This window comes from Lithobates pipiens, unplaced genomic scaffold (genome assembly GCF_037356315.1).
Source record: "Lithobates pipiens isolate NorthernLeopardFrog02 unplaced genomic scaffold, aLitPip1_a1.2 Scaffold_13, whole genome shotgun sequence".
Classification (NCBI taxonomy): Eukaryota; Metazoa; Chordata; class Amphibia; order Anura; family Ranidae; genus Lithobates; species Lithobates pipiens.
Genome location: NW_027507718.1, coordinates 253,246,294 through 253,273,906, shown reverse-complemented (window position 1 = coordinate 253,273,906; position 27,613 = coordinate 253,246,294). Strand labels below are relative to the sequence as shown.

The following is a 27,613-nucleotide window of genomic DNA, read 5'->3' as shown; positions in this document are numbered from 1 at the left end:
CTCTGCGATCAGACATTTAACAACTGTGCCAGCTCATGTATCCCAGCTTTGTGAAAATCCTCCTAATCTTCGACTTTACAGCAATGGATTTTGTGGGTAGAGGACATCGGGCTCACAGAAAGCCTGACTAGCTCATTGAAAAAGACACAAAATATTGTCATGCTTGTGTGACATGGAGATCCCCACCCCATCCCTGGCATATTCCCCATCCCTTACCCTGTTCTTCAATCATTTTCTTACCTTCTATTCAGATGTTATTCCTCTACCACTACCCTGTCTGGTTAGCTACTGGACACTTAACTCAAGCACACTTAAATATAAAGCATCAACCACTTGCATCTGAATATAGTGACGCACTTCAGACCTATTACTTTGGAAGGCATTGAGACCTCTGCTAGATAGGTGACCTCCAAAAATTTCCTGTTCTTGAGTTCTCTTATTTCCACCACTTTACCCATACAGTGACAATTTTCACTGCTTGAATGGACTAAATACTGGCTGTGATGATAAATGTGCCTTATACAGTTCTCTTGAATTTGTTGTTTTTTTTAATTTTTTTTATAATATGATAAAAACCTTATAAAATGCATAAAACAGTGGATTTACATTAAAAAAGGAAAAACTGTGTTAAGCTCCATGGCTAACCAAACATTGATACATAGTAGTATCAATCCCATGACTCGTGAGGACGATTCATCCAGACAATGGTAAAGACATACAGACATAACCAGAACACAGTAGCATTAAGAGCTATTCTTTTTATTTATTTCCAATAAGCATACTTATATATGCTATACATGGCTTGGCTTGTATTGGGGGCTCTTAGATATATTTCTGTACACTTTCATTGTAATGAAAAAAAAAAAAAAAACATGTAGGCATTCCTAAGTCTCCATGAGCTAAAAAGGCCATTAGAATAAAAAAACACAACAGGAAGAAGAAAATACGGAGATGCAACCACACATGTGCCTACCGCAAGTATTTCAGGGGCAAAACAAGATGGAGTGGACTGCAGTTTAGTATGGGAATAATTTTCAATAGCACAAAGCTATAAATCCCACGGCAAACTAAGCATGACTGGAACTAGAAATATATTTTAGTTGTGTTTTGTACAAGCACTACATCATATGTACACAGCAAAGTTCAAAGACGTGTGGAGAGTGCAATAAACTGTCCAAGAAAATTGAAGCATGAAGAAAGATTGTGTAACAGTAGCAAGCATGTTACTGAGCCATCTGTGCCTCCATGGCCTGTGCTGTCCATTCTGGTGCAGTCTGACTGATCTTCTCCAGGAGGTTGTTGACTTGGAAGCACAAAGACTGAATCTGTTTATCCCACGTAGGCAATGCTTCCCGAGCTAAAGAAAACAGTTTGAAAATGTCTTTTACAAAGTAGTCTCACTTTAACATAATATATAATTTACACTAAAACATACTCAAACCTTCTTCAATGGCCTCTTATTTGATCAAACACACAAGTACACTTGTCACTGTATATGTCATATGCCCCCTTCAGTTGCTAAAGCACCACTAGTTCATCCCTGCATTCTCAACAGAGTACAATGCACTGTTGGGAATACCGAAATTTGTAACAGTACAATGTTGGTGTTTTAAGACTGAAACTGCAATATGTGGACAATTTATTATAAGTGTAAAAAAACAACAAAAAAACTGTCATTTAACTTACAGTATATATGTTCTCAAAGCTTCCTTTAAAGTGTTACACAACCTAGGACCCTGCATTCACAATATCTGGTCTCCCCACTGTACACAGAACATGTAAATGCAATTATTTTAGCAATTATAAACTGCTAAATATCTTTTCTCATCAGCAGTATATAGCAGTCTTGTGACTTCTATTAGTGTCTGGTTAAAGCTTGTAGGAGTTTTCATTCTATTCTGTCGTTTGAGGCTGCATGACACCTGACCCCCTGTCTGGACAGTGCCGATTTTGCTCTGTGCTGATCACATACACCCTCCCCAAAAAAAAAAAAAAAAAAAAAAAAAAAACTTACTAGCAATACACAAACTGAGCATGTGCAAAGTGGGCGCCAAAGCTCTGTGCTATCAGGAGATGGATTGGGGACAGTGGAAGAAAAGGGAGGATCAGAAGACACAGGATCAAACAAGCCTTTTTACACAACGCAGATGATTATCCCCTTAAGTTCCACATTGAGCGTGACAGGCATGCTTTACTGTATATTCACACACACACACACACACACACACACAAATTAACACTTTAACAGCAGCCAGGAGGGCCTATAAATCTGAACACATCGATTGTGCTACAGATCGCAACGAGAACAATAATTCTAGGGCCATGATTCACAGTTGATGTTAAACTGATGACCTGTAGGGGTTTTTAAAGCACCATCTATGTAAGATTTTGGGTACCAAAGTTTGTCCGTTTAGTTCAGTTTATAGGTGCACACAGTTTTAATGCTTTAAATGTTGGGTATCCATTTACTTGGCACAGCCTAATTTTTTTTTTATATCTTAGCAACAAATTGGGTAATATATTGCATATTGTGTTCATTAAAATTTAAATTTTTACTGAAAACCTGATATCTAATAAACCTAATATTAACCTAATAACGATAATATTGTGTGACAAAAATTGGAGCTACCACCATTTTATTCTCCAGGATCTCTGCTTTCAGAAAATATGTTTAACTGTTAACTAACCTCAAGCCTAAAATGTTTTAAAGTTTGTAAGAAGCGCAGAAATGTATCTGTGGCTATAAACATTCAGTTATTTACATATTCCTAAGTATTAAATACACAAGTTCACAGCCGAAGCATTGAAGTCTTTTTAACAGCCCAACCCCCTTTCCAGAGCACCCACTCAGTGTTAACTTTAGAAATCGGCTGCCGGGTCAGTGCTGGGAGAGACTTCAGTGCTTCTACTGATATTTGAAGATGAACATCTCCATGATGCCTGCAGCTGTAGAGGTCCATGATATGAAAGAAATTTGTAGACTTAGAGTAATCTTTTTTTTCTTTTTTTTTTTTTGCAAAATTGGCAAGTATAACCCCGCAAAAACTCCTGGGGCAACAGTAGTGCTAAAAAGCTGATGTGAGACCGGGTGTCTGAAGAGGATCTTTTTTTGGGCTCCCCTATTGAAGCAACCATCACAAGTGCTTAAAGTGACCCTCCTAATAAAATTAGAACAGCAATAGCTGGTGAAAGAAGTGTTATACTTACCAGTCCAGTGGACAATGAGCTGAAACTTTGGTCTGTGTGCAGTTACTATATCACACTCTGGCCACACAAGTTATCCTGCTGCTGACCATCACTACTGCATTCTGCAGTGAGGTATAGGACAATGAGGGGAAACTCACAGGCCAGAAGAGGACATTAGACAAACCAGAGGTGTCATAGTACTGATGCTGGGCGATTTTCACATAGGCAAAGTTCATCCAGGTAAGTATAAACCATCTTTCGCAGGCCAATGCCGGTCTATCTTTTTTTCATCCTCTAACACAGTTACTCTAACAGCGGGTATCAGCATTGGAAAAAGCCCAAATGCTCAAAGCCATGTAGCATAGGATCCCAGACTAGGATGATGAAGATGGAATGGGATATATATTAACCAATGGCAAAACAGACATCAGCTGAAAGCATTTGCTGATCTCTCTCATTAGCAAAGATATACAAGCCCAAGCGCACCAAAGCCATACTAAAATCTGAACACTGGCAGACATGCCTCCCCCTTAATGCACTTAAGCCCGGCAACGGTTATAGAATAAAGAAATATGCACTTTTTTTTTAAACCGTAGTAAGGGACGGCCAATTATTTAACTCACTTTCAAAATGGACAATGCCATCAATCTGGTCGATGAAACCATTCATACGGCCCTCTGTAATCATCTGAGAAGCTATTTTCTCAGCCTGTACATGAAAGAAAAGAGAGAAATAGATTTACACATCATATCATGGACTGTTACATCCAGAAGAAAAAAAATCCTGACACAAAAGAAACAGCCAAAAGGAAGAATCGGTACCTTGGCAGCGGGGATTTCCAGCAAAGCTCCAAGTTCCTCAAAAGTGATATTGTTGTAAAGTTTGCTTGCTGACAGTAGGTTGTGCTCTATTACAGCTCTGTCCAAAATACTGGAACCTAAAAGGATATATTGCATTTATTTTAGAATAAAATTTATCTCATCAGTCCTTAGTTGTGGTGACTCCATTAGTTTCCTTCTTTCAGGCCTTATTTTTCCCCTCATATGTGCTGTCCTAGAGCAGCGTTTCTCAACTCCAGTCCTCAAGGCGCCCCCCCCCCAACAGATGATTTGATCAGTTCCACTGCCTTAGTAAATACCACAGCCGTGCAGGGGCCCCTGTAGGAATCACCTGGGATGCGTTTAAGGCCACCCTTAGGGGGTCAGTAGCCGGGGTTATTAAACAACTTAGATCGGATAGGCAGTGGAAACTCCTGGAGGCAGAAAGGAAGGTGACAGATGCAGAGGTGGAATACATAGCAAACCCCAATTCCGATACATATAGAGGTTGAAGGGAAGGGGTGCGCCACTTAGATCTTGTCTTAGTAGAAAAGACCCGGAAAAAACTTTTATATCAGGCGCAGCGCATATTTGAATTTGGTAAGAAGAATAGTAGCCTGTTCGCATACCTGGCCCACTCGCAGCAAACCCCCGCCTCTATCCCACGTATATATGACAAGTATGGGACCTTATGTACCACAAAAACAGAAGTAGCGCATGCGTTTGTGCAATTTTATTCTGAATTATATTCTTCTAGGGTGGACTATGGGGAGGAGGAAGTGCGTGACTACCTGGCCCCCATCCCGCTCTTAGAATTGGGGGCGGAGGCGGTACAGGACCTGGAGCTTCCCATTACTATCGAGGAGACACTCGCTGCAATTCGTGCCCTCAGCCCGAACAAGACGCCAGACGGCTTTCCGGCTGAGTGGTACGCAACGTATGCGGACAGCCTGGCCCCCAGATTGTTGCAAATGTTTATAGCTGCTTTGGAACAGGGGGAGCTTCCCGAATCCCTGAGGGAGGCGCTTATTGTACTGATACCAAAACCACACAAGGACCATGAGCTATGTGAGTCCTATAGACCCATATCATTGATTAATGTTGATGCCAAAATATTAGCAAAAATCTTGGCCCTGAGACTTAATAGGGTGATAGCGTCTGTTATTCATCCGGATCAAACGGGCTTTATACCCGGGAGATCGACGGCGATTAACCTTAGGCGTCTGTTTACCATTCTTCAGTCGGAGGGCCAGGATCCGGACACACGAGTAGTGGTGTCCTTAGACACGCATAAAGCTTTTGATTCCATAGAATGGTCCTATTTGCTAGCGGTCCTTGGGCGGTTGGGCTTTGGCCCGAGATTTGTGGCGTGGGTGAAATTGTTGTACACTAGACCGAGGGCGAGGCTCAAAGTGAATAATACTATTACAGACCCATTTGAGATTACAAGGGGCACTCGGCAGGGGTGTCTGTTGTCGCCCCTGTTGTTTGCCCTAGCTATTGAGCCACTGGCGGCGAGCTTGAGGCCGAACTCAGGAATCCAGGGTTGCACAATAAATGACAGAGAAGAAAAAACCTCCCTCTATGCTGACGATATGCTTCTCTATTTGGCAGACGCAGGGGACTCACTGAGGAATGCACTGGACCAGATTTCTAGGTTTGGTGCATACTCAGGATTTAGAGTAAACTGGAATAAGTCCGTGCTTCTCCCGTTATCCCCCGGATATGATCCTGCTTTGCCACCGGAGGTACCCTTGAAAAAGGTCTCCCAGTTCCGTTATTTGGGGGTTGAGTAGTTACACTAAAAACAATATCTCACCTCTGATCCTAAGACTGAAAGAAAATCTGCAGACATGGCGTACCCTGCCCCTTAACCTTCTGGGTAAAATAAATATATATAAGATGATATACCTTCCCCGTTTTTTGTATCTGTTGTGGCATGCACCGATCTACATCCCTAAAAAAGTGTTTCAAGGTATCAATAAAATCCTGGTATCCTTTTTGTGGGGAGCCAAACCGGCTAGAGTGTCCTTGGACACGTTGCATTTGCCGATTCGCTTGGGAGGCCTAGCTTTGCCAGATTTACAGGGTTATTATCTAGCCTCCCAATTGACACATGTGCACTGGTGGGGCTTCCCGGCACTGGATATTGCCTCAGTGGCCACCCAGGCGGCCCAGGTCCACTCTTATGAGGCACTAATTAATGTGATATATAGGAACGGTCCCTATCCTACACATGGAGCTGGTATCCTGAAGCTATCCCATAAAATATTCCATATCTGTAATGCTAAAATGAAGGGATCTAGCCTAGCTGATTCGCCCAATGCCCCCCTGTGGCATAACCCCCAGCTGGTGGAGATCTTTAAAATACTGGAATGGAAGGAGGCCTCCCCACCTTCCTTACAATATTGGATTGATATTGTCAATGGCTCACTGCCGATGTATAAACTAACGTATACAGCCAGGGGAAGCACTAAAGTTTGACAAAATTTGGGCAGGCTGGATTCAATGTGCTCCGTGTGATGGAATAACGGATTAGGGTAAGGAGGGAAGAGGGATAGACAGTTGGTAAAGTAAGGGGTCTAGGTACTGCTCAAGATCCTGCACAGGATGGTGATTCTCTTCTCTAAAAACATATTGGTGTAGAATTTGAAGGGAGTATGCTGGTGCCTACGTAGAGCAGTAGGATGGAAATGTTGTTATTATTTGAATATTGTAACTAAGCAACACTGGTCTCTGGAGGCCAGAGTCGATCTCTGAATGTACAATTTGAACATGTTGTATAAAGATGTGGAATGTTACTTTTGTTTATTTGTTATAAAGGAAAAAAAGAATAAAATGTAACCTTTAAAAAAAAAAAAAAAAATACCACAGCCGTTTCATCTGAGGGAAATCCTGAAAACATGACCTGTTGGGGCGCCTTGAGGACTGGAGTTGAGAAACACTGTCCTAGAGTAACAAAATTCTTGTTCAAATTCAAAGTTCATGAACACAGCCAAGAACTGCAAAGGCACCAGAATTGACATGACTGTGTCTTAGTCCATAAGATGTATTCTGTCCTTGGATGATGTCTGAACTATGAAGGTGCTGTTCTCAGAGAGAAAAGCAGATGCAGGCATTGTCATCTCCAAAGAAATAAATAACTGAATGCATGTTAAAGTTACAGGTAACATGAAAAAAAATATCTGGTGCAAGGCCCCCTTCAAGTAGATAAAGAAGATCACACTAATGAGGGGGGTACTTTTAAAAAAATATTTAAAAGACTAAGTTTCCCCTATAACACAACTTTGTTATATTGGCCTACCATCTCCAGTAGTTGCTTTCTGATGAGGCATGAGCATAGCAGCAAACTCCTGCAACTGATTTCCTCTGATGATTCTGTCTAGGTACATCTTTTCCAGAATACCATAGGCTGAAAGCTGCTGGCACCGTTCATCCTTAAATAATGTAGCCAACATACGGGAACGTTGTTGTCCTACATATAACAAACCAAAAGGACAGTAAGCTCAGTCCGCAAGTATTATACACTACAAATACTCATATTATACAATTCTAGTGAATATGTATACTTTAAAATGATAGATTTGAATGGTATTACATAGGGACCACATGTAGCATACCTGCAGAAGCCAGGATGGTGCAGTGAAGTGCATGTTTAAGTGCTTCCATTCTCTCAGATTCATGTACTATGGTTTTGTAAGAAAGCTCATTGTACCTCTGAGCAGCTTCAATGAACTTCCGTCTGTAGTCTAAAACACGCGCATAGCAAACCTGGAAAGGACAGATTCAATATTCATCTTTAGACTTACAGGGCAACTTTTGTGGGAAAAAAAATAATATAGCATATAAAACTGTAACAAAGTTCAGATTGTAATTGAATGTTATTAACCACTTGCCACCTGTATAACTTACTTATATGGCAGCAAAGTGGCAGTGCTGCGCTGGGTCACCTACCTAGTACGTGATCCGAAACTTCCGAGTCTGGGGGTGCGCATGTGTGCTGCTGGCAACCCGCTCCCACTGTGATTATACACAGTGGGAGCTGATCTGCGGGTACCATGGACTCATAGTCCGCTGGCACCTGCCGACCTAACACAGAGGCAGAACGGCGATCTATGTAAACAAGGCCGATGACCGTTCTGTCAGTAGGGACTGCATGGATTATACGTTCCTGCAAAGCAGGGACATGGATCCATGCCTTCTTTTAGTAAAAGCACCTCTCACAGTACACAAAACACACTAGCTAGGTACAGTTACTATATGATCACCCCTGATGTTTTTAGCACTGATCACTGTACTAGTGTCACTGGTCCCCAAAAAGTGTCAGTTAGTGTCCGACTGTCTGCCGTAATATCACAGCTCCTCTATAAGTTGTTGATCACCATCATTGCAAACTAATCAATATAAGTTTATTGGGATATTTTTTTTTTTTTTTTAACAAAAAATATGTAGCAGAATACATATTCGCCTAAATTGATGAAGAAATTAGATTTTTTTTCAATTTTTTTTATTGGATGCGTTTTATAGCAGAAAGTAAAAAATAGTTATTTGTTTTCAAAAATTGTCTATCTTTTTTGTTTACAGTGCAAAAAATAAAAACTGCAGAGGTGATCAAATACCACCAAAAGAAAGCTCTGTTTGGGTACAGCATCGCGCAATTGTCAGTTAACCACTTAAATACAGGACATTTTCACCCCCTTCCTGCCCAGAACAATTTTCAGCTTTCAGCGCTGTTACACTTTGAATCACAATTGCGCAGTCATGCAACACTGTACCCATATGAAATTTTAATAATTTTTTTCTCCACAAATAGAGCTTTTATTTTTGGTGGTATTTCATCACCTCTGCGGTTATTTTTTGTGCTATAAACAAAAGAAGAGCAACAATTTTTAAGTGAAAAAAAAAAACATAATTCTGTGACGTTTTCTGACGTTCGAGGCAATACCTCGCATGTGTGGTGCGATCGCGTTTACATATGCGTGAGGGACTGGCACACATGTTCACATTTTTGCACAAGCACGGGTGGACAAGGGCAACACTTTTTCTATTTTATTAATATTTTAATGAAAAAAAACATTTTCACACTGTCTTAATAATTTTGTTTTTTTAGCAACTTTACTGTTGTCACAGGGGATGAAAAACATTCTAGGTATTCTAGGGGCATCCATTACATACCTAATTTCCTGACTATCACATTTTGGAGGCCCTGGTGAACCAGGATAGTGCAAATCATTAGGGACACTGATGTCATGCACAGATATCTCTCACTCTCGTGAGAATTTGCTAGGAAGGGAGGGGGGGATGAGTCATAAGAGGGCAAATTAGATTTGTAGAGCTGCAGGTGCCTCTGTGTGTCTGCATAAATTCAGGAAGTGAACCGGCAGCAGCTTCAGCTGCCCACAGTTAAAATGGTTGCAGCCAGACTCAGTGGGGGGGATTTCTGCACCATATTTGGCAAGTACAGAATCACAGTATATATAAAACAACATGCAAAGTGGTTGGAGGGAATCTTCAGAAGGGCAAAGATGTTTTTATAACAAATTATGTGAGTAGACTGCAGTTCCTCTTTAAAGCAGAGGTCTGACAACATCTCATCAACCAACAGATCAGATATCGGTGGGCCTTCCCCTTTAGATTATCTTTCACTTATAATGGGAAATCCTACTCATTTTCCACGTTGCCGGAGGGAGAAGAATTGCTACTTAGTTTGGGCATCATCTCGAGAGACTCATCAGCCTCCTCTCCTCCGATTCCAGCACGCCGCTCACTCTCCCCACTTTGGACGGAGCGTAAGCGGAACCCACCTAGAGGAGCCCCCCGGAAGACCAGGAATCCCGAGAATGCACTTTTATGCCCTCCTTGAAATCCTGGACTTGCCACTTGCAGCTGAAGGGATACTACTATTTTTTGCCTGAGGGACACACCTGAGTCCGTCTGTGCCTGCGCGACTGCGTAGTCACCCTGTTAGCACAACCATAGTGCAGTTTCCTATTTTTTGGATTTATTCCACCCGAAACGGTTCTTCCAAGACTGACTTAAAGTTAATGTGCTTTTTTCTTTATTGTTTTTATTTTTATTATTACTCACTCTTTTTGGACATGTTTTACAGCGTCCTCATGGTTTGATGTTTGAACTCTGTCTGTTTCTGTATAGCATGGGGGCATGGGGTCTGTCCTATGGTGGGGCCCGTGGGGCCTCCCCCGGGGGGGGGGGTGCTGGGGCGGGGGGGTCATTGGGTGCCTGCTTGCCCTGGGGCCGTTACTCTCGGGGTGGGATGACTCGCGAAGCTAGTGCAACTTATTGTCCGACAGTATGCGAGACCTGAATCCGCACTGCTGGCATGCTATGGAGCAAGGGCCCTTTGGGCCGGATCGGGAATCCATGCTGCTCCTTTGCAAGATTACCTTCTCTCTTTGGAGAAGAGGTACCCTTGCCACTACCGGAAATGACACTCTATCCGGCAGGGATTATTTCCCACATTGTTCTACGGTTTACACAAGTCTACTGGTATAAGTTTCTGGGCCTACGGCCCTTGTCTTTTATGTTAACTAATTCTCTGTTTTTTCTCTTTTTTCTCTTTTTCCTCTCTCTTTCTACCTCCTATCTTCCCCGAGCTGTAGTCCTGACTCTAACCTACGTACGCTGGTACTGGAAGCCTGCGGAATGTGAATCCCATGTATTGAAGGCTATGCCCGACCTTCTGGTGCTACAAGGTAAGAGTGCTCTGCCCTACCACGATGGCTAAGTCGTATTCGTCCGCCTTTTCGGTGATCACACATAATGTCCATGGCTTTAATTCCCCAATTAAAAGGACTAAAGCCTTTCAATTTTATCACAAACAGAAAGTAGATATTTTACTACTACAAGAAATGCATTTTTCTAAGATGTCAGCTCCACGTTACCTTAATGTTAAATACCCGCAGTTTTACCTGGCTAATGGACCCGATAAAAAGGAGGGGGTAGCTATAGCTTTTTCTAGACGTACCCCTTTTACGCCCATAACCATAATTAAGGATAAGGGTGGCAGGTAAATCATGGCCGTGGGACGTATACATGACCAACTTGTATCCTTTGTTTCTTATTATGCTCCAAACTCAGGACAGGTGGACTTTTTTAGCAAGATGTTACGGACATTGATGCCCAAGGTCCAGGGACAGGTGATTTTGGGGGGAGATAGTAATATCCCGCTGGACAGAATTATGGATAAATCCAACCCCGATAGACCCACTCTCAAGAGACCGCCGACTGGGAGTAATAGGGTGGCTAGGCTCTTACATCTCTATGATTTAATTGACGCTTGGAGGGAGTCCAATCCCACGACTAGAGATTATACGCATTTTTCGCAGGTGCACCATACATATTCCAGGATAGACCATATCCTGGTCCGCACACCTCTGCTCCCGTATCTAACGTCGGTATCGATACTATCCACCCCCTGGTCGGATCATTCTCCGATCAAGATGTCATTGACTGGGTTGTGGTCCAAAGCTTCCCCGGCCCCGTGGCGTTTGAATTCTAGTCTGTTAAAAGACCCCGTTTTGTGCGCTGAAATAGACAAAGCATTGCAGCAGTTTTTTGCGGGTAATAAATCCTCAGATACGTCACCCGCGATTAATTGGGCAGCTCACAAGGCCACGATTAGGGGCATTTTGATACAAATAGGCTCTAGGCAAAAACGAGCACGTGACCATGCGATTTGGCAATTAGAAACCAAATTGGACCAGCTACTGCGGGAACAACATGCTCACCCGCTCTGCGACATTAGACATACGATTGACGATGTTAGACTGGAATTGAACTTAGCTCTGACGACCCAGGCTGAAAAACATATTGGCTGGACTAAAAACATAGGTACTTTACAATGGGTGACAAACCGAATACTATGTTGGCCAGGAAACTGGTTCCCCGACCACATACGCCTACGTTACCTAAACTGAGGCTTTCTACGGGTCGCTCCACACAAAACCCTGAACTTATTCTGCAGGAATTTTACAAGTTCTATTCCAAGCTTTATAGCTCACAGACTGCATACGATTCTAGTAAAGCTGATCTCTTTTTCCGTGATGTTCCGCTGCCTCAATTGACGCGAACTCACGCGGATCTGATGGAGGCGGAATTCACGGAATTAGAGATTAAAATGGCGATTAAGTCACTCCACCCCTCGAAGGCCCCGGGACCAGATGGCTTTCCAGGCCAATATTATAGGAAATTCCAGGATGTCCTGATTCCTCACCTGTGCTCTTATTTTAATGGGCTTCGGAGGGGAAGCAAGATACCCTTACATGAAAATGTGGCTTCTCTTAGTGTCATTCCTAAACCGGACAAGGATCACGGGGACTGTGCGAATTACCGACCGATCTCCCTGATCAATACTGATCTAAAGATTTTAACGAAAGTCTTAGCATTTAGACTTAACACTTTTCTGCCAAACTATATCCACCCTGACCAGGCCGGCTTTGTCCCGCTTAGGCAGGCATCGGATCAGACCCGCAGGCTAATTAATCTTATATCAGCAGTGCAGTCGGACTGGGATGGTGGAGGCTCTAGACGGGGAATGCTGCTATCGTTGGATATTCAGAAATCGTTTGATTCCCTTTCTTGGGAATATTTATTTGCGGTCCTACGCAGATATGGTTTTGGTGAGCGCTTTTTGACTCTCCTCGGAACGCTTTATGACACACCATCGGCATCGTTGATGCTGCAGGGATATTCCTCTGAGCCTCTACCGATTAGACGGGGTACGAGGCAGGGCTGCCCACTGTCCCCGCTCCTGTTTGTTCTTGCAATAGAGCCACTGGCCATTAGGATTAGGGAATGTCAGGATGTTCAGGGGATTAGGTGTGGAAACAGAGATCATAAATGCCTACTGTTTGCTGACGATCTCATGCTCACGCTGACGTCACCAATTACTTCTCTCCCTAACCTATATGCGATTCTTCAACCCTTCTCCGAAATCTCGGGGTTAAGAGTTAATCAGTCCAAATCTAAAACGCTCAACCTTTCCCTGTCGGAGGCCACACAGAAAGCTATAGAGAGCACATACCAATTTAAGTGGGAGTCGGAGGCACTGCCATATCTTGGTGTTAATCTGACCCCAACTATCCAGAAGTTATACAGGCAGACCTACCCCCCACTCTACAAGACACTGGCAGCGGACCTAGCTAAATGGCAGCTACACCCTCCATCGTGGTTCGGCAGACTGCACCTCTATTAAAATGAATGTGTTACCTAGAATACTGTATCTGTTCCGTACCCTACCGGTGGCTATTCTGCGTAGGGATCTACAAATGTTGCAAAATGACATTCTTAGGTTTATTTGGGGACACAAGAGGCCCAGGGTGAACAGGAGTACAATGTACACCCTAAGGAAGCAGGGGGGACTGGGCCTGCCGGATCTGCAGAAATATTATCATGCGGCTCAGCTGGCCCACCTTACCAGATACCACTCACGCCACACACATGCTATTTGGATGGATATGGAATCTTATTCCTGTCGTCCCTCACAGGTTTCACAGCTATTATGGCTTCCAATGAAGGATAGACCACTGATATTGTGTCCTACCCTGTCACTGGCTCTGGCTATATGGGACAGGCTGTCCAAAATATACAAATTCAGATCGCCCCACAACCCGCTGGCGCCATTACTTAATAACAAAGAGTTCACCCCGGGCCTCTCTCCTCAACTGTTTAGTTGGTGGACAAATAAAGGGCTATTGCGCATTGCTGACCTATGTGACCGTAGGGGTATACTTTCTGAACAAGCTCTAACTGACAAATTTGATATGCCGTCCTCGGAGAAGTTTCGATGTGCCCAATTAAGGCATTTCGTGCAGAGTATGGTCCGTAGGGGAGACCTGGGTTCCCTGACTCCCATGGAGCAGTCGAGTATGCAATATGACAAAATAAGAGGCCATTTATCTGCCATCTACGCATTACTTAGGGGTCCAGGGAAGAAGTTGAGTTATATGGTTCAGTGGGAGCGGGACATTCAGGAATCTTTTGACTTAGATGACTGGTGCACGCTCTCTGAGACGGCATATCGCTCTCTCGCCAACACATCGGTGATAGAGGCTAATTACAAGGTATTGTTGCGGTGGTACATGGTCCCAGCCAGATTGGCCGCTTTTGTTCCGGGAGCTCCGTCCCATTGTTTTAGAGGATGCGGCCAGGTGGGGACCACCTACCATATTTGGTGGTCATGCCCGAAGGTCAGAAGGTTTTGGATTAGAGTGTTTAACTTTGTCTATACTATCACAGGATTGAACCTGAGGAAATCACCTAAGCTAGCCCTCTTGGGGGGCAAGGCGGCAGAGGCTTCCAGGCCTCAGCAGCGGCTCCTTACCTTTATATTTATTTCAGCTAAGATCACCATAGCTCGTAACTGGAGATCAGCCGCACTACCGATAGCCCAGCTTAAACATAAAATGTCATGGCTAATGCTAAACGAACGGTTATCCGCACTGTCACAAGACAGGATGAAAATGTTTTATAGAATTTGGGATCCATGGATTGTCTATCTAACTAATGGTTCCGGGACACATGCTGTTTAACGTTGTCACGGTAACATGAGTTTGAGAATCCAGGACTACGGCTCCCCCCCCCCCCTCCTCCCACCCAGTTCTCCCCCTTTCCCTCTTTTTTCCACCTTTTTCTACTCGCTACTCTTTTCTCTTTCCCTGCTATAGGGTCTTTCCTCTTTTCTTTACTGTTCTCTGTTGAATTCTTTATATCTCTCATTTAGCGGTGCTAGCTAAATGATTGGATATTTATATCACTCAAGAGGTAAAAGCTCCGGCAGCTGGGATCCTATGTGGTCCGGGGTTATTGGATAAGGCACCTATTTCGCTGCCGCCAGCATGTTTATGGAACTGACCGGTGTGTTAGCCCATTATGCATTGTTCTTGATGTACCACGTTGCCGCATTAATGAGACTATTGTTTGTATTGTACTGAAAACCTTTAATAAAAATATTGAAACATAAAGCAGAGGTCTGCCCACCCCTGGAAAAATTAAAAGCCAGCAGCTACTCATACTGCAGCTGCTGACTTATTAGGACACTTACCTGTCTTGGAGTCCAGCTATGTCGGCATGTTTCCATCAGCTGTCAGGTGCTGCCGTCCTTGTCGGTAAGGGAAGTCGGTAGTGAAGCATCACGGCTTCACACTGGGTCCCTACTGTGCATGCGCAAGGCATCACTCCTACTAACCTGGCGGCAGGGGAAGGATCGGGGTAGCCGAGCTGCTGGCGGCCCGGTCTCCTGGAAGTAGGGACAGGATACCTGTCAAAGACAGGTATCTCTCCCACCTGAAAGTTGCAAAATGTGGTACCTAAATAGGGGAAGGTAATTAGACAAATGAGCGCAAGTTCCACTTTTGGGTGGAGCTCCACTTTAAGTGCTTAAAAACCGACATCATTTACAGACCGAAGTTCATCCATTTCATCTAAAAGAACGAAATGCTATGTTTCCTGTTATCTCCGCCTAAGGCTTAAGCGATGTTGTGATAAACTTGGCAGGCTGCCTGTTTTTTTTTTTTTTGACAGCTGTCAGCTGTAAGCAGAGAACAGCTCTGCACCAAATCCAAGAAATGCTGTTTTAAGATTAAGAGGGGGGATGAATCGCAATCTCGCATCTTTAACGGTTAATTGTGCAGCTCTAGCATACACACAGTGATTCCCCCAATACACTAAATTAAACATGAATGCTTCTATCCAGCCCACACTTAGGTGGGAGACCGACCAAGCCTTCCAGCTCTTAAAAGTTGCAAACCCTCAAAGTTTTTCACCTTAATTCATTCTATACATTAAGGTGAAAAAACTTCTGTAGTGCAGATGCCCCCCTTTTACTTACCTGAATCCGATCGTTCCATCAACGGGGACAAGCACAGTAGCTCCAGCTGCTGTCTTGGATCCTCATTGGATAGACTGATAGCAGCGCAGCCATTGGCTCCTTCTGCTATCAAATCCAGTGACATAGGAGCCAGGGGGTGGGGCCAAGTCCTGCCAGTGTCAATGGATGCAGCACCAGGACACATGAGCGTGTCCGCACGTGTGCCCCCTTGAAATGCGGGTCTCCATGGGGGCACTCAATGCGAGGAAGAGCCAGGAGCACCACAGGGGGATCCCAGAAAAGGAGAATCGGGCCACTCTGTGCAAAATCCTTGGAGGTTTTTTTTTTGTTTTTTTAATAACGATCCTTTGTAACTCCTTTAAAGAGGAAGTAAAGTTTTCCTTTATAATTGTATCTACAGGTAGGGCTGTAATAAGGCTTACCCTGTAGATACTGTAAATATCTCCTAAACTTGCACCATTTAGGAGAGATTTACTATATATTCTGCCTCCGCCCATGCCGTTTCTTTGGGCCCTGTGCCATGACCAGAGGCTCCCGCACGCATGCGCAGGAGTGAAGTCATTGTGGCTCTGGCCAATCACAGTGCCAGAGCCTGCGAACTCTGAAGAAACACCAGGGAAGATGTCAGCCATCTCAGCAGTACCTGCCAGGGCTTTGTTCTAAGGTATTTCATAATGAGCTAGTATGCGATGCATACTAGCTCATTATGCATTTACCTTAAAGGTTTTGTTTTTTTAAATAGGGTTTACAACATCTTTAATGTGCCAAGACCTAGAACATGGCTGCTCAACCTGTGGCCCTCCAGCTTTTGTGGAAGTACAAGTCCCATCATGCCTCTGCCTTTGGTAATTATGCTTGTAATGGTTAGCCTTGCAATGCCTTAAGGGACATGTAGCTCTGCAACAGCTGAAGGACCAAAGGTTGAGCACCCAGGACCGAGAGGTAAATTGATGCTGCTTATACCCATAGAAGAGGTGTTCAAAATATCAACCCAGAGTCCAACACCTACAGGCAGTAATGATAGTAATACAGCAATTCCCAGGCACCTTCTAGGAATGAAATGGTAAAAACCACAAAAAGGAGTTGCTGTGCCTGCAGGAAACACAAGAACTGAAGGGCTGGAGTGGGTGGGGAGCTTTTAACTTCTCTCTGTGCTCGCGTTTCCTGTTGGAGGAGTCGATCTCTCATGTGACCGGTCTGGAGGATGACTTGGGGAAAAAGTAAATAGCACATTACATTGTCCCCTCACCACCCAGCAAAATGAACACCAACCTTCAAGTCAAAACTGAGCATCTTAGCGAGCAGGTAGTGTGAATGGGCCCTAAAAAGTCATACTGTGAGTAAAGCTAATCTACCAGACAGGGTAAAAGGACAACTAATTGGTGTGAATAACACACAGGGGGTTATTTACGAAAGGCAAATCCACTTTGCACTGCAAGTGCACTTGGAAGTAAAGTCACTGTAAATCTAAGGGGTAGATCTGAAATGAGGGGAAGCTCTGCTGATTTTATCATCCAATCATGTGCAAGCTAAAATGCTGTTATCTATTTTCCTTGCATGTCCCCCTTGGATCTACAGCGACTTTACTTCTAAGTGTACTTTCAGTGCAAAGTGGATTTTCCTTTAGTAAATAACCCCCATAGTAATCTCTCCTCTCTGAGATGCCCAATTTTACATTACTCAAGACTATAAGCTATGTGGTAACAAACTTAAAACAAAAATGTATTACACTGCAGCTTACCAATTCTTACATGTGATATCCGCATTCGTTTTTTTTTTAGCTTCCTGCCCCCCACACGCTTTATTGTTACATGGTGATCCTGCCAGTACATTTTTAAAATTCCTATAACAGATCAAGCTGTCCAACAAAAGTGTCAATTAGAGGGTTAGGACAAACCATTTAACACTTAGAGGGGTGCTCACAAAGGTCAGCTTTTATTAATTTATGCAAAACCTTTACCTCAAAAAAAAAAAAAAAAAAAAAAAAAAGAAGAGGTATTTCCGTTGTGCCTCAATCCAGAGTGAAAACACCCTTATGCCTTGTACACACGGTCGGACATTCCGACCACAAAATCCGTCGGATTTTTTCTGACGGATTTTGTCCTAAACTGGTGTTGCATACACACGGTCGGACAAAATTGTCAGAAAATCCGACTGTTCGGAACGTGATGACGTTCGTTTGTTACAACGGGACTACGTTGAGGCTAGTAGCCAATAGCTTTGGTCTCGTAATTTGATCCGAGAATGCGTGGCACTTTGTCCGATCGGAATTCTCTACAAACGATCGGAAAAAGTCAGATTGGATTTTTTTGTCGGAAAATTTGAGATCCTGCTCTTAATTTTTTTCCAGCGGAATTTCCGTCAGAAAAAGCCTGATAGAGCCCACACATGATTGGATTTTTCGACAATATAATCCAATCTGACCTTTTCTGTCTGAATTTCCGACCGTGTGTACAGGGCATAAGATAGGAAGTGCGTTACTGGCCAGAACAGGTGAAAATAAAGGAAAAAAGAAAACACTGTCGCTAACACATCGGTAAGCCGGTAATATATTTATATATATTTAATTATATTTTTGGATTAGATACACTTTAAATATTGGGAAAAAACAAAACAAAAAAAGGAATTTGAAAGGAATGATCACCTTGTAGTGGATTTGTAGCTGCTCATTGGTGGATTCATTTTGCAATAGAGAGGCTCTGTTTATGTATGCTTCTGCCTGCACAGGATCATCATCTTCCAGGTAGAGCCGAGCAATTTTCAGATAGGTTTCCAGTTTATAGTCTACATTATACTGTCTGTTGGGCAGCAAGAAAACATATACACAGTCAATACCTCTTCATGTATCCTGAAACTAGGGAATACATTCAGCTGAAATTAAACAAATTCAGTTAAAATTTTAAAAAGAGGATAAACATGACCATGTGGAAAAAATTATCTGTACTCCGGTTGTTGCTCTTAAAATTTCTTCATTTTATGGAGTAGCCACAGTGAACAAATGCAGATTAAATCAGTTGACACGTTTCAGCCTATAAGGCCTTAGTCATAACCATAAACATGACCATAGTGACCAAGTGTTGTATGTTTCATCCTTATGTTGTCTGGGCAAACAAAACAATAACACTAATTGATCACCAATAAAAAGAAACAATTGTTTCTCTATTTTTTTTTTTTTTTGTAAAACAACCGTCCCCTATCCCCATTCAAATAGTCTTCAGTTCTTACTTTTGTCCTGTTTCCAAAGGTATGCCAACCAGTACCAGAGCTGCATTCCTCCAGTCTTCTTCTTTCTCATAAATGGTTGCCAAGTGCTGCCTAATTGATGCAACCTGCAGGCAAAGATGTAATGACCAATTAAAAAAAGATGCAGGATGCCAAAGCATTTTGTCCTGGACAGAGATTAAATTACTTTCATGGAGCATTGATAGGGAAGCAGGACCATCACTTGTATCACAAATAGGAAAGCATCATAAACCCTTGAACTATTTACCAATATACTTCCCATTACAGTTTTAAAGCATGAATGCAAAAAAAGTCCACTGGGTCAAAATAAATACTGAATAAAGCAGCTTTGTTTTATATAGTACCTCCATTTGTCTTTTCACCAGCCTCCTGTAATCGCTTGCATATTAGTATTCGGAATGGGTGAGAAAAGGTCAACACTGTGCACCAACCAGGCTTAGTGCAAACTTTGCACCCAAATAACATATTTAGCATGTATCCCACCATATTGTCTACCCATTGTGCCTAGGCAACAGCGACATCATCTTCTTCCAACAAGATTGCAGGGAATGCTGAATAACTCAAATCTCACGAGGATGTGGTCCAGGACTATGCTGCAGCATCTTCTTGAGAGATTTGCAGTACAAAGTGTTCCCCATGATCTAGTCAGCCCCAACAGAAGCCGGGGGAAAGGTAAGTATATTAAAATCTCCCCTCCAACAGATTTTTCTTGAAGACTTTTGCTGCTTTAACCACTTGCCTACAGGGCACTTTCACCCTCTTCCTGCCAAGGCCAATGGTCAGCTTTCAGCGGCATCACAATTTGAATGGCAATTGTGCGGTCATGCAACGCTGTACCCAAATACATTTTTTATTATTTTCTTCCCATAAACAGAGCTTTCTTTTGGTGGTATTTAACCACTTCCCGACCGCCGCACGACGATGTACGTCGACAGAATGGCACGGGCAGGCATATGGGCGTACCTGTACGTCCCTGCCTTCCCGCGGGTCGGGGGCCCGATCGGGCCCCCGCCCGGTGCCTGCGGCGGTCGATATTCGTTCGCGAGCGATCCGGGATGAGGGGGCGGCCATTCATTCATGGCCACCCCCTCGCGATCGCTCCCGACGAATAGAAATCCTTCGTGACATCACTTCCTCTCCTGTAATGTAAACACAGGAGAGGAAGTCATGTAATCTCTCCTTCGTGTCGGTATTTTTCGTTCTGACACCGAGGAGAGAGGATCGGTGAGTTGCACCAACACGACACTTCACAGTAGAACATGCCAGGCACACTCACACCCCCCCGATCACCCCCCCCAATTACCCCTGCCCCCCAGTCACAGTGACACCAATGTCATTTTTTTTTGCATTGGTGTCATTTGTGACTGTAATAACTGTTAGGGCAGTTAGGGTTAGCCCCCTTTAGTTCTAATGTACCCCCCTAACCCCCCCCAATAAAGGTTTAACCCCGTGATCACCCCCCGTCGCCAGTGTCACTAAGGCTGGGTTCACATTGCAGCGGTTTATGAGAACGAATGTGATTCGCACCGCACTGCAGTGCAAATCACATCCGATCTCTGTGCGATTCGAGTTCAGCCATACAGATAGTATGGCTGAATTCGCATCGCACCCGCCGCAAATTCGCACGGGACCCTTTTTTTGGCCCGCAGCAGAATCGGATCGCATGGGTGTTCACACCATGCGATCCGAGTTTGCAGATCGCACTGCGATATGCGAACTGATCTGGGGGTGTCATTAACATTTCACTGACACTCCCAGCAGTTCGCATAGGGCAGTGTCAACTGCCGCCAGGAGGCATGTGATGCGGGAACCCGCCGCGGATTCGTGGCGTTCCCGCATCGCTCCAGTGTGAACCCAGCCTAATAAGCGATCGTTTTTCTGATCGCTGTATTAGTGTCACAGGTGACGCTAGTTAGGCAGGTAGGTATTTAGGTTCGCCGCAGCTTTTTATAGCGCCAGGGACCCCCATATACTACCGCATAAAGCCCCCTGATTTCCCCCTAGTTAACCCTTTCACCAGTGATCACCATATAACTGTTACAGGTGACGCTGGTTGGTTAGTTATTTTTTTATAGTTTCAGGGCACCCGCCATTTATTACCTAGTCTCACTAGTGTACCCCTAAATTTAGGGGTGTCTACTTTCCAAAATGGGGTCATTTGGGGGGGGGTTTGTGCCATCTTGGCATTTTATGGCCTTCAAAACTGTAACGCCCTTAGAAAGCCTGAAGGCGGTGCTTGGTTTTCCGGGCCCCGTACGCGGCTAGGCTCCCAAAAAGTCCCACATATGTGGTATCCCCGTACTCAGGAGAAGCAGCAGAATTTATTTTGGGGTGTCATTTCACATATGCCCATGGCATGCGTGAGCAATATATCATTTAGTGACAACTTTGTGGAAAAAAAAAAAAAAAGTTTGTAATTTTCCCGCAACTTGTGGCAAAAGATAAAAAATTCCATGGACTCAACATGCCTCTCAGCAAATAGCTTGGGGTGTCTACTTTCTAAAATGGGGTCATTTGTGGGGGTTTTGTGCCATCTTGGCATTTTATGGCCTTCAAAACTGTAATAGGTAGTGAGGAGTGAAGTCAAATATTTACGCCCTTAGAAAACCTGAAGGCGGTTCTTGGTTTTCGGGGCCCCGTACGCGGCTAGGCTCCCAAAAAATCCCACACATGTGGTATCCCCGTACTCAGGAGAAGCAGCAGAATTTATTTTGGGGTGTCATTTCACATATGCCCATAGCATGTGTGAGCAATATATCATTTAGTGACAACTTTGTCATTATTCAATCGCTTGAGGCTAAAAAATAAAATATTCAATGGGCTCAACATGCCACTTATCAATTTCCTTAGGGGGTCTACTTTCCAAAATGGGGTCATTTGGGGGGGGTTTGTACTGCCCTGCCATTTTAGCACCTCAAGAAATGAGATAGGCAGTCGTAAACTAAAAGCTGCGTAAATTCCAGAAAACGTACCTTAGTTTGTAGATGTGACAACTTTTGCGCAAACCAATAAATATACAATTATTGACTTTTTTTTTTACCAAAGACATGTGGCTGAATACATTTTGGCCTAAATGTATGACGAAAATTGAGTTTATTGGATTTTTCTAATAACAAAAAGTAGAAAATATCATTTTTTTTTTCAAAATTTGCGGTCTTTTTACGTTTATATCGCAAAAAATAAAAATCGCAGAGGCAATCAAATACCATCAAAAGAAAGCTCTATTTGTGGGAAGAAAAGGACGCAAATTTTGTTTGGGTACAACATTGCATGACCGCGCAATTACCAGTTAAAGCAGCGCAGTGCCAAATTGTAAAAAGACCTCTGGTCATTTACCAGCAAAATGGTCCGGTCTGAAAGTGGTTACTCACAGCTGGGTGTTATTTTTTTTTGCAAAAAAAAAAGACTGAAAAAAAAAAAAAACAGAAAAAAAAGTTTCTTAGATTCTGTCAGAAAATTTTGTAAATAAGTAATTTTTCTCCTTCACTGACATGCGCTGAGGCTGCACTGATGAGGAAGCACTAAAATGCAGCACTGATGGGCATTGATAGGTGGCACACAGAGACAGCACTGAAAGGCAGCACTAATTGGCAAAGACTGCGGCACTGATGGGGCTGCATTGTAATCAGGACACTGATGATTGGTGCCCTAAATGTCTGTACAGGTCCCCCCTGTGAGGATATGCCACTGATCGGCTCTCCTCTTCTCACACTCTGTCAGTGTGAGGCGAGGAGAGCCGATAAGAGGCATCTCCTTGTTTACATATGATCAACTTTAAATAGACACAGCTGATCACATGGGTAAAGAGCCGTGGCTCTAGACCGAGATCGGGGTTGTGCTATGTCCCGGGGATACAGAATGCCCACGATCACGTTGAGACTGGGCGACATCATATGACATTGACCCAGAACAAGAGCGCATGCCGCGCACCATCATTTTTCTATACAGCGGGCAGGAGGCGGTTAAATTAAATTAAAATGCTATTTCTTCACTATCCAATCATAGTACTGACCAAACAGTATTGCTTCTATTGACATAAATAATTGGGACTTTGTGTAGAGAGTGTCAATTGCATCTAGAGAACAGACCAAACAAAATTGTGTGCACGTGGAAAAAAATAGGGCTGTATATAGCAATTGTTTTTTGTACCTGTTCTTCAAAAGAGATGACACGTGGCTGGATCTTTTCCAGGGTGAAGTGATAGATCTCCTTGGCAATACCATCGGGTAGACTTGGAAGATGTGTACAAAAGTCAGTGAGCAGTTGTCGGGAAATCACTAAGCTGACATTCTCATTCACCACTGGAGATGAAAAAAAAATGAACACATGCACATAAAATAACATAACAGGCAATTTTTCATGGTCTAAAAGTATTGAATGATCTAAAACTGCAATAAATAGATACATGGATAGGAAATAGGCAGATATGTAAGTAGACACTAGAAAACGTACTTGCTTCAACAAATGCTTTAAGTGCCTCGAGCTGTTCTGGTCCAGGAAGCTGAAGGGCCTTCTCCAATATCTGGCGGTACCTTAAATAAAAAAATAAATAAAGTTTAACCCCTATTACTAATATTAAAAATGAAAACATACTGCTGCTAAATTTAGATATTACATAACGTTTAATAGAATACATATTTCTAGATGCACATTACTGAAATGACATCTGGAATGTCTGGATGGTGTATGTGTCATCTAGTTCTTTCACCTATATAAGGGAGCTTCAGGATTGATGGCTGTAAAGCAGTATTAAACAGAAAACCCACAAAATGTATTATATTGCAGTTTACCAATCATTAGATGTGCATTTGTTTTCTTTTCTTAGGCTTTTCCCCCTCTGTTTTCTCCTGGTGATCTGGCCAGTAACAAGCCTACTACATTAGTGAGACACCATTCTGGATAAAGAAAAACAGACGGCACAGCATATAGCAGCATTGTCAGTCTGAGGGAAGGGGAGTGTTCGATGTACTATCAGATTTACATACACTAACAAATTGAAGCCAAACTCCAGCTAATACATTATAATCAGCCACAACAGTTTTTTCTTTTGGGATAAAGGTTTTCCAGCAAAGTTAATCATTGCAAGCACCCTTGCCAGTGCTAAATGGTGTGTCATCTCTGTAACTGATACATTCTGCTAGATAGGTGGATCACCAGTTAAAAATAGAAAAAAGCAAGCCTGAAAAATAAAGTGAATGCAGCCATCATATCTAGGAATTGGTAAGCTGCAATCAAATAAATGTTTGCTTTTGAGTTTACATCTAAGCCGCATGTGGCTCACAGCAGGGGTCCGGTGCGTCCCCGTTTGCCATTTCAGGTCCAATTTCAGCATGAATTTTTGGCTGAATTCGGACCTGAAATGGACCAAGAGACGCACAGGACCCACAGAGACCCAGTCACAATCTCCTGCTATTGCAAATTGGATGCAGTGAACTTGAATCCAATTCGCACTAGTGTGAACCCAGCCTAAAACCCCCTTAAGTACACAGTACGTTTACTGCAGGTGGCTAGCAGATGCAGGCTGGATGATGCACATATACGTCATCCAGCCTGCTCTGGGTTAGGGGTGCACAGTTCGTCCACTGGGCACAGTGGATCCCGGCACCCCTGCATGCATTCATTACATCTGTGTTTCTTATGTTGTGATTGTTTCACAGCTATTACATGGTACCTGAGGCTATCGAGGCACTCTGCACCATGCGATTAGCTGTAGCCAATCACAGACCACTAGTAATCACAGCTGTCATGAATGTAACCTATTCATGCTGATACAATGATCATCATTGATCAAAAATTCCTGATCACCCCCTCCCAGTAGTACATTGTTACTATCGTGACACTGAATTACTTTGATAAACATAAAAAAAAAAAAAAAGCATTTTAAAACCGCAAGAAATGAGATAGGCCATCCGTACATCAGAATTTATCAATGTGCAAATATACACTCACTGGACACTTTATTAGGTACACCTGTTCAATTGCTCGGTACCACCAATTTCTAATCAGCCAATTGCATGACAGCAAATCAACTCATTTAGGCATCTAGACACAGTAAAGACGACTTGCTAAAGTTCAAATTGAGCATCAGAATGGGGATTTAAGTGACTTTGAACATGGCATGGTTGTTGTTCCTGATGGGCTGGTCTGAGTATTTCAAAAACTACTGATCTCCTGGGATTTTCACCCACAACCATCTCTAGGGTTTACAGAGAATGGTCTGAAAAAGAGAAAATATCCAGTGAAGTGAATGGCAGACTGGTTCCAGATGATAGAAAGTCAACAGTAACTCAAACAACCACTCGTTACAACCAAGGTATGCAGAATACCATCTCTGAACTCACAACACAATGAACCTTGAAGAAGATGGGCTACAGCAGCAGAAGACCACACCAGTGCCACACCTGTCAGCTAAAAACTTGCCCGGTCTGATGAGTCTCAATATCAGCTGGAACATTCAGATGGTCGGGTCAGAATTTGGCATAAACAACATGAAAGCATGGATCCATCCTGCCTTGTATCAACGGTTCAGGGTGGTGGTGTAACGGTGTGAGATATATTTCCTTGGCACACTTTGGGCCCCTTAGTACCACTTGAGCATCGTTTAAGGCTTGGTTCACATTGGTGTGATGTCAGACATCAAATGTGATTCGCACCACACTGCTGTGAAAATCATATGCAAGGCCTGTGCGATGCACACAGCGAGATAGTATCGCTGAATTTGCATCGCATTCGGACCAAAGTCACGCAGAACTCTTTTTTTGGTTTGTACCAAGAATCAGATTACATGGCTGTACACACCCATATGATCTGATTCCAGTCCGAATTGACAGTTCGCACTGCGATATGCGAACCGATCTGGAGGTGTCATTAACTTTGTATTGACACTCCCAGCAGTTTGCATAAAGCAGTGTGTTAGCTGTCTGCGAGTCAGATGCGATGCGGGATTCACAGGGTTTCCTGCATCACACCAATGTGAACCGAGCTTTAATGGCACAGCCTGAGTATTGTTGCTGACCATGTCCATCCCTTTATGACTACAGTGCACACATCTTCTAATGGCTACTTCCAGCAGGATAATGTCACAAAGCTCAAATCATCTCACCACTGGTTTCTAGAAATGACAATGAGCTCACTGAACTCCAATGGCCTTCACAGTCACCAGATCTCAATCCAATACAGCCCCTTTGGGATGGGGTGGTACAGGAGATTCACATCATGGATATACAGCCGATAAATCTGAAGCAACTGCATGATGCTGTCATGTCACTATGGACCAAAATCTCAGAGGAATGTTTCCAACACCTTGTAGAATCTATGTCATGAAGAATTAAGGCAGTTCTGAAGGCAAAAAAGGGTCCAACCCGGTACTAGCAAGGTGTACCTAATAAAGTGTCCGGAGAGCATACATCCCATAGTTTGTGGACTCTATACCTTTCACACAAATCAAATATACACCGAGGCTGGATTCACACCTATGCATTTTTAGTGCTTTTTGCACTACAGAACGTGTTCCATAGGAAACCATGTTAAATGGACTGTAATGCAAATCTGCAAAATGCACTAAAAATGCCTAGGTGTGAATGCAGCCTTAGGGCCAGTTCACACCAGATGCAGTCCCGTGTGCTTTTTTTCTGCACAAAATGCATGCACAGTGTGTTCCATGTATTTCAATGGCTCTAGTTCACACCATGCAGTTTCCGGTCAGTTTATGCACCAGAAACTGACTGCATGGTGTGAACTAGAGCCATTGGAATACATGGAAAACACGGTGCATGCATTTTTTAGTGCAGAAAAAAAAAGCACACGGAACTGCGTCTGGTGTGAACTGGCACTTATGGGGATTTATTTTTTTAACAAAAGAAATGTAGCAAAACATATTCTGGTCTACATTTATGAAGGAATTGGATATGTTTTATAACAGAAAGTGGAAAATATTGTTTTTATTTTCAAAATTGACTTTTTTTTTTGTTTCCATCGCAAAAAAACAATAAAACCCAGTGGTGATCAAATACCATGAAGCTCTATTTGTGGGGGCAAAAAGACAATATAAATTGTATTTGGATGCAGTGTTACATGACCGCACACTTGCCAGTTAAAAAACAGCCTGGCCATGAAGGGGTAAAATCTCGGGGAGTGTATGGGGTTGAATAAAAGGTTTGTCCATATATCCACTTCCAATACCCCCCATCACTTAGTATGTGGATGTGCATGGCTCTACACAACCATGCGTATCGGAGACCCAGTGTAGGAAAGCCTGACCACCTCCCTGGAAGTGATCGGCCCTAATATTATATCTCTCCCATCTAGTTCCATATACATTCACACCCCGATCACCCATGCTGCCCACCCTCCCTGGTAACATAGACGGCACTCACTTCCCAGCCAGATCCTTGTGAGAGCCACTCGAGCTCATCAGCTGGGTGAGATCCAGCCTGATACACGCCGCCATGTTGCCCTGGAGCCACCCCTCTTCCCTCACACATAGAACGTCATAGGAAGGAGACACGGCGCCGTCCTC

General features: G+C 43.3%; 1 protein-coding gene across 1 annotated transcript; it reads right to left on the bottom strand.

Moving 5' to 3' along the window:
- Positions 1–743: 743 nt before the first annotated feature.
- Positions 744–27,613, bottom strand: COPS4 (COP9 signalosome subunit 4). The gene is made up of 10 exons (XM_077476548.1): positions 27,471–27,613; positions 23,548–23,627; positions 23,245–23,396; positions 19,078–19,181; positions 18,497–18,650; positions 7,625–7,775; positions 7,309–7,479; positions 4,008–4,123; positions 3,810–3,894; positions 744–1,357 (listed from the first exon to the last, which is right to left on the bottom strand). The coding sequence occupies exons 1-10, from the start codon at positions 27,542–27,544 to the stop codon at positions 1,224–1,226; spliced, it is 1,221 nt and encodes a 406-aa protein (XP_077332674.1). The 5' UTR covers positions 27,545–27,613; the 3' UTR covers positions 744–1,223.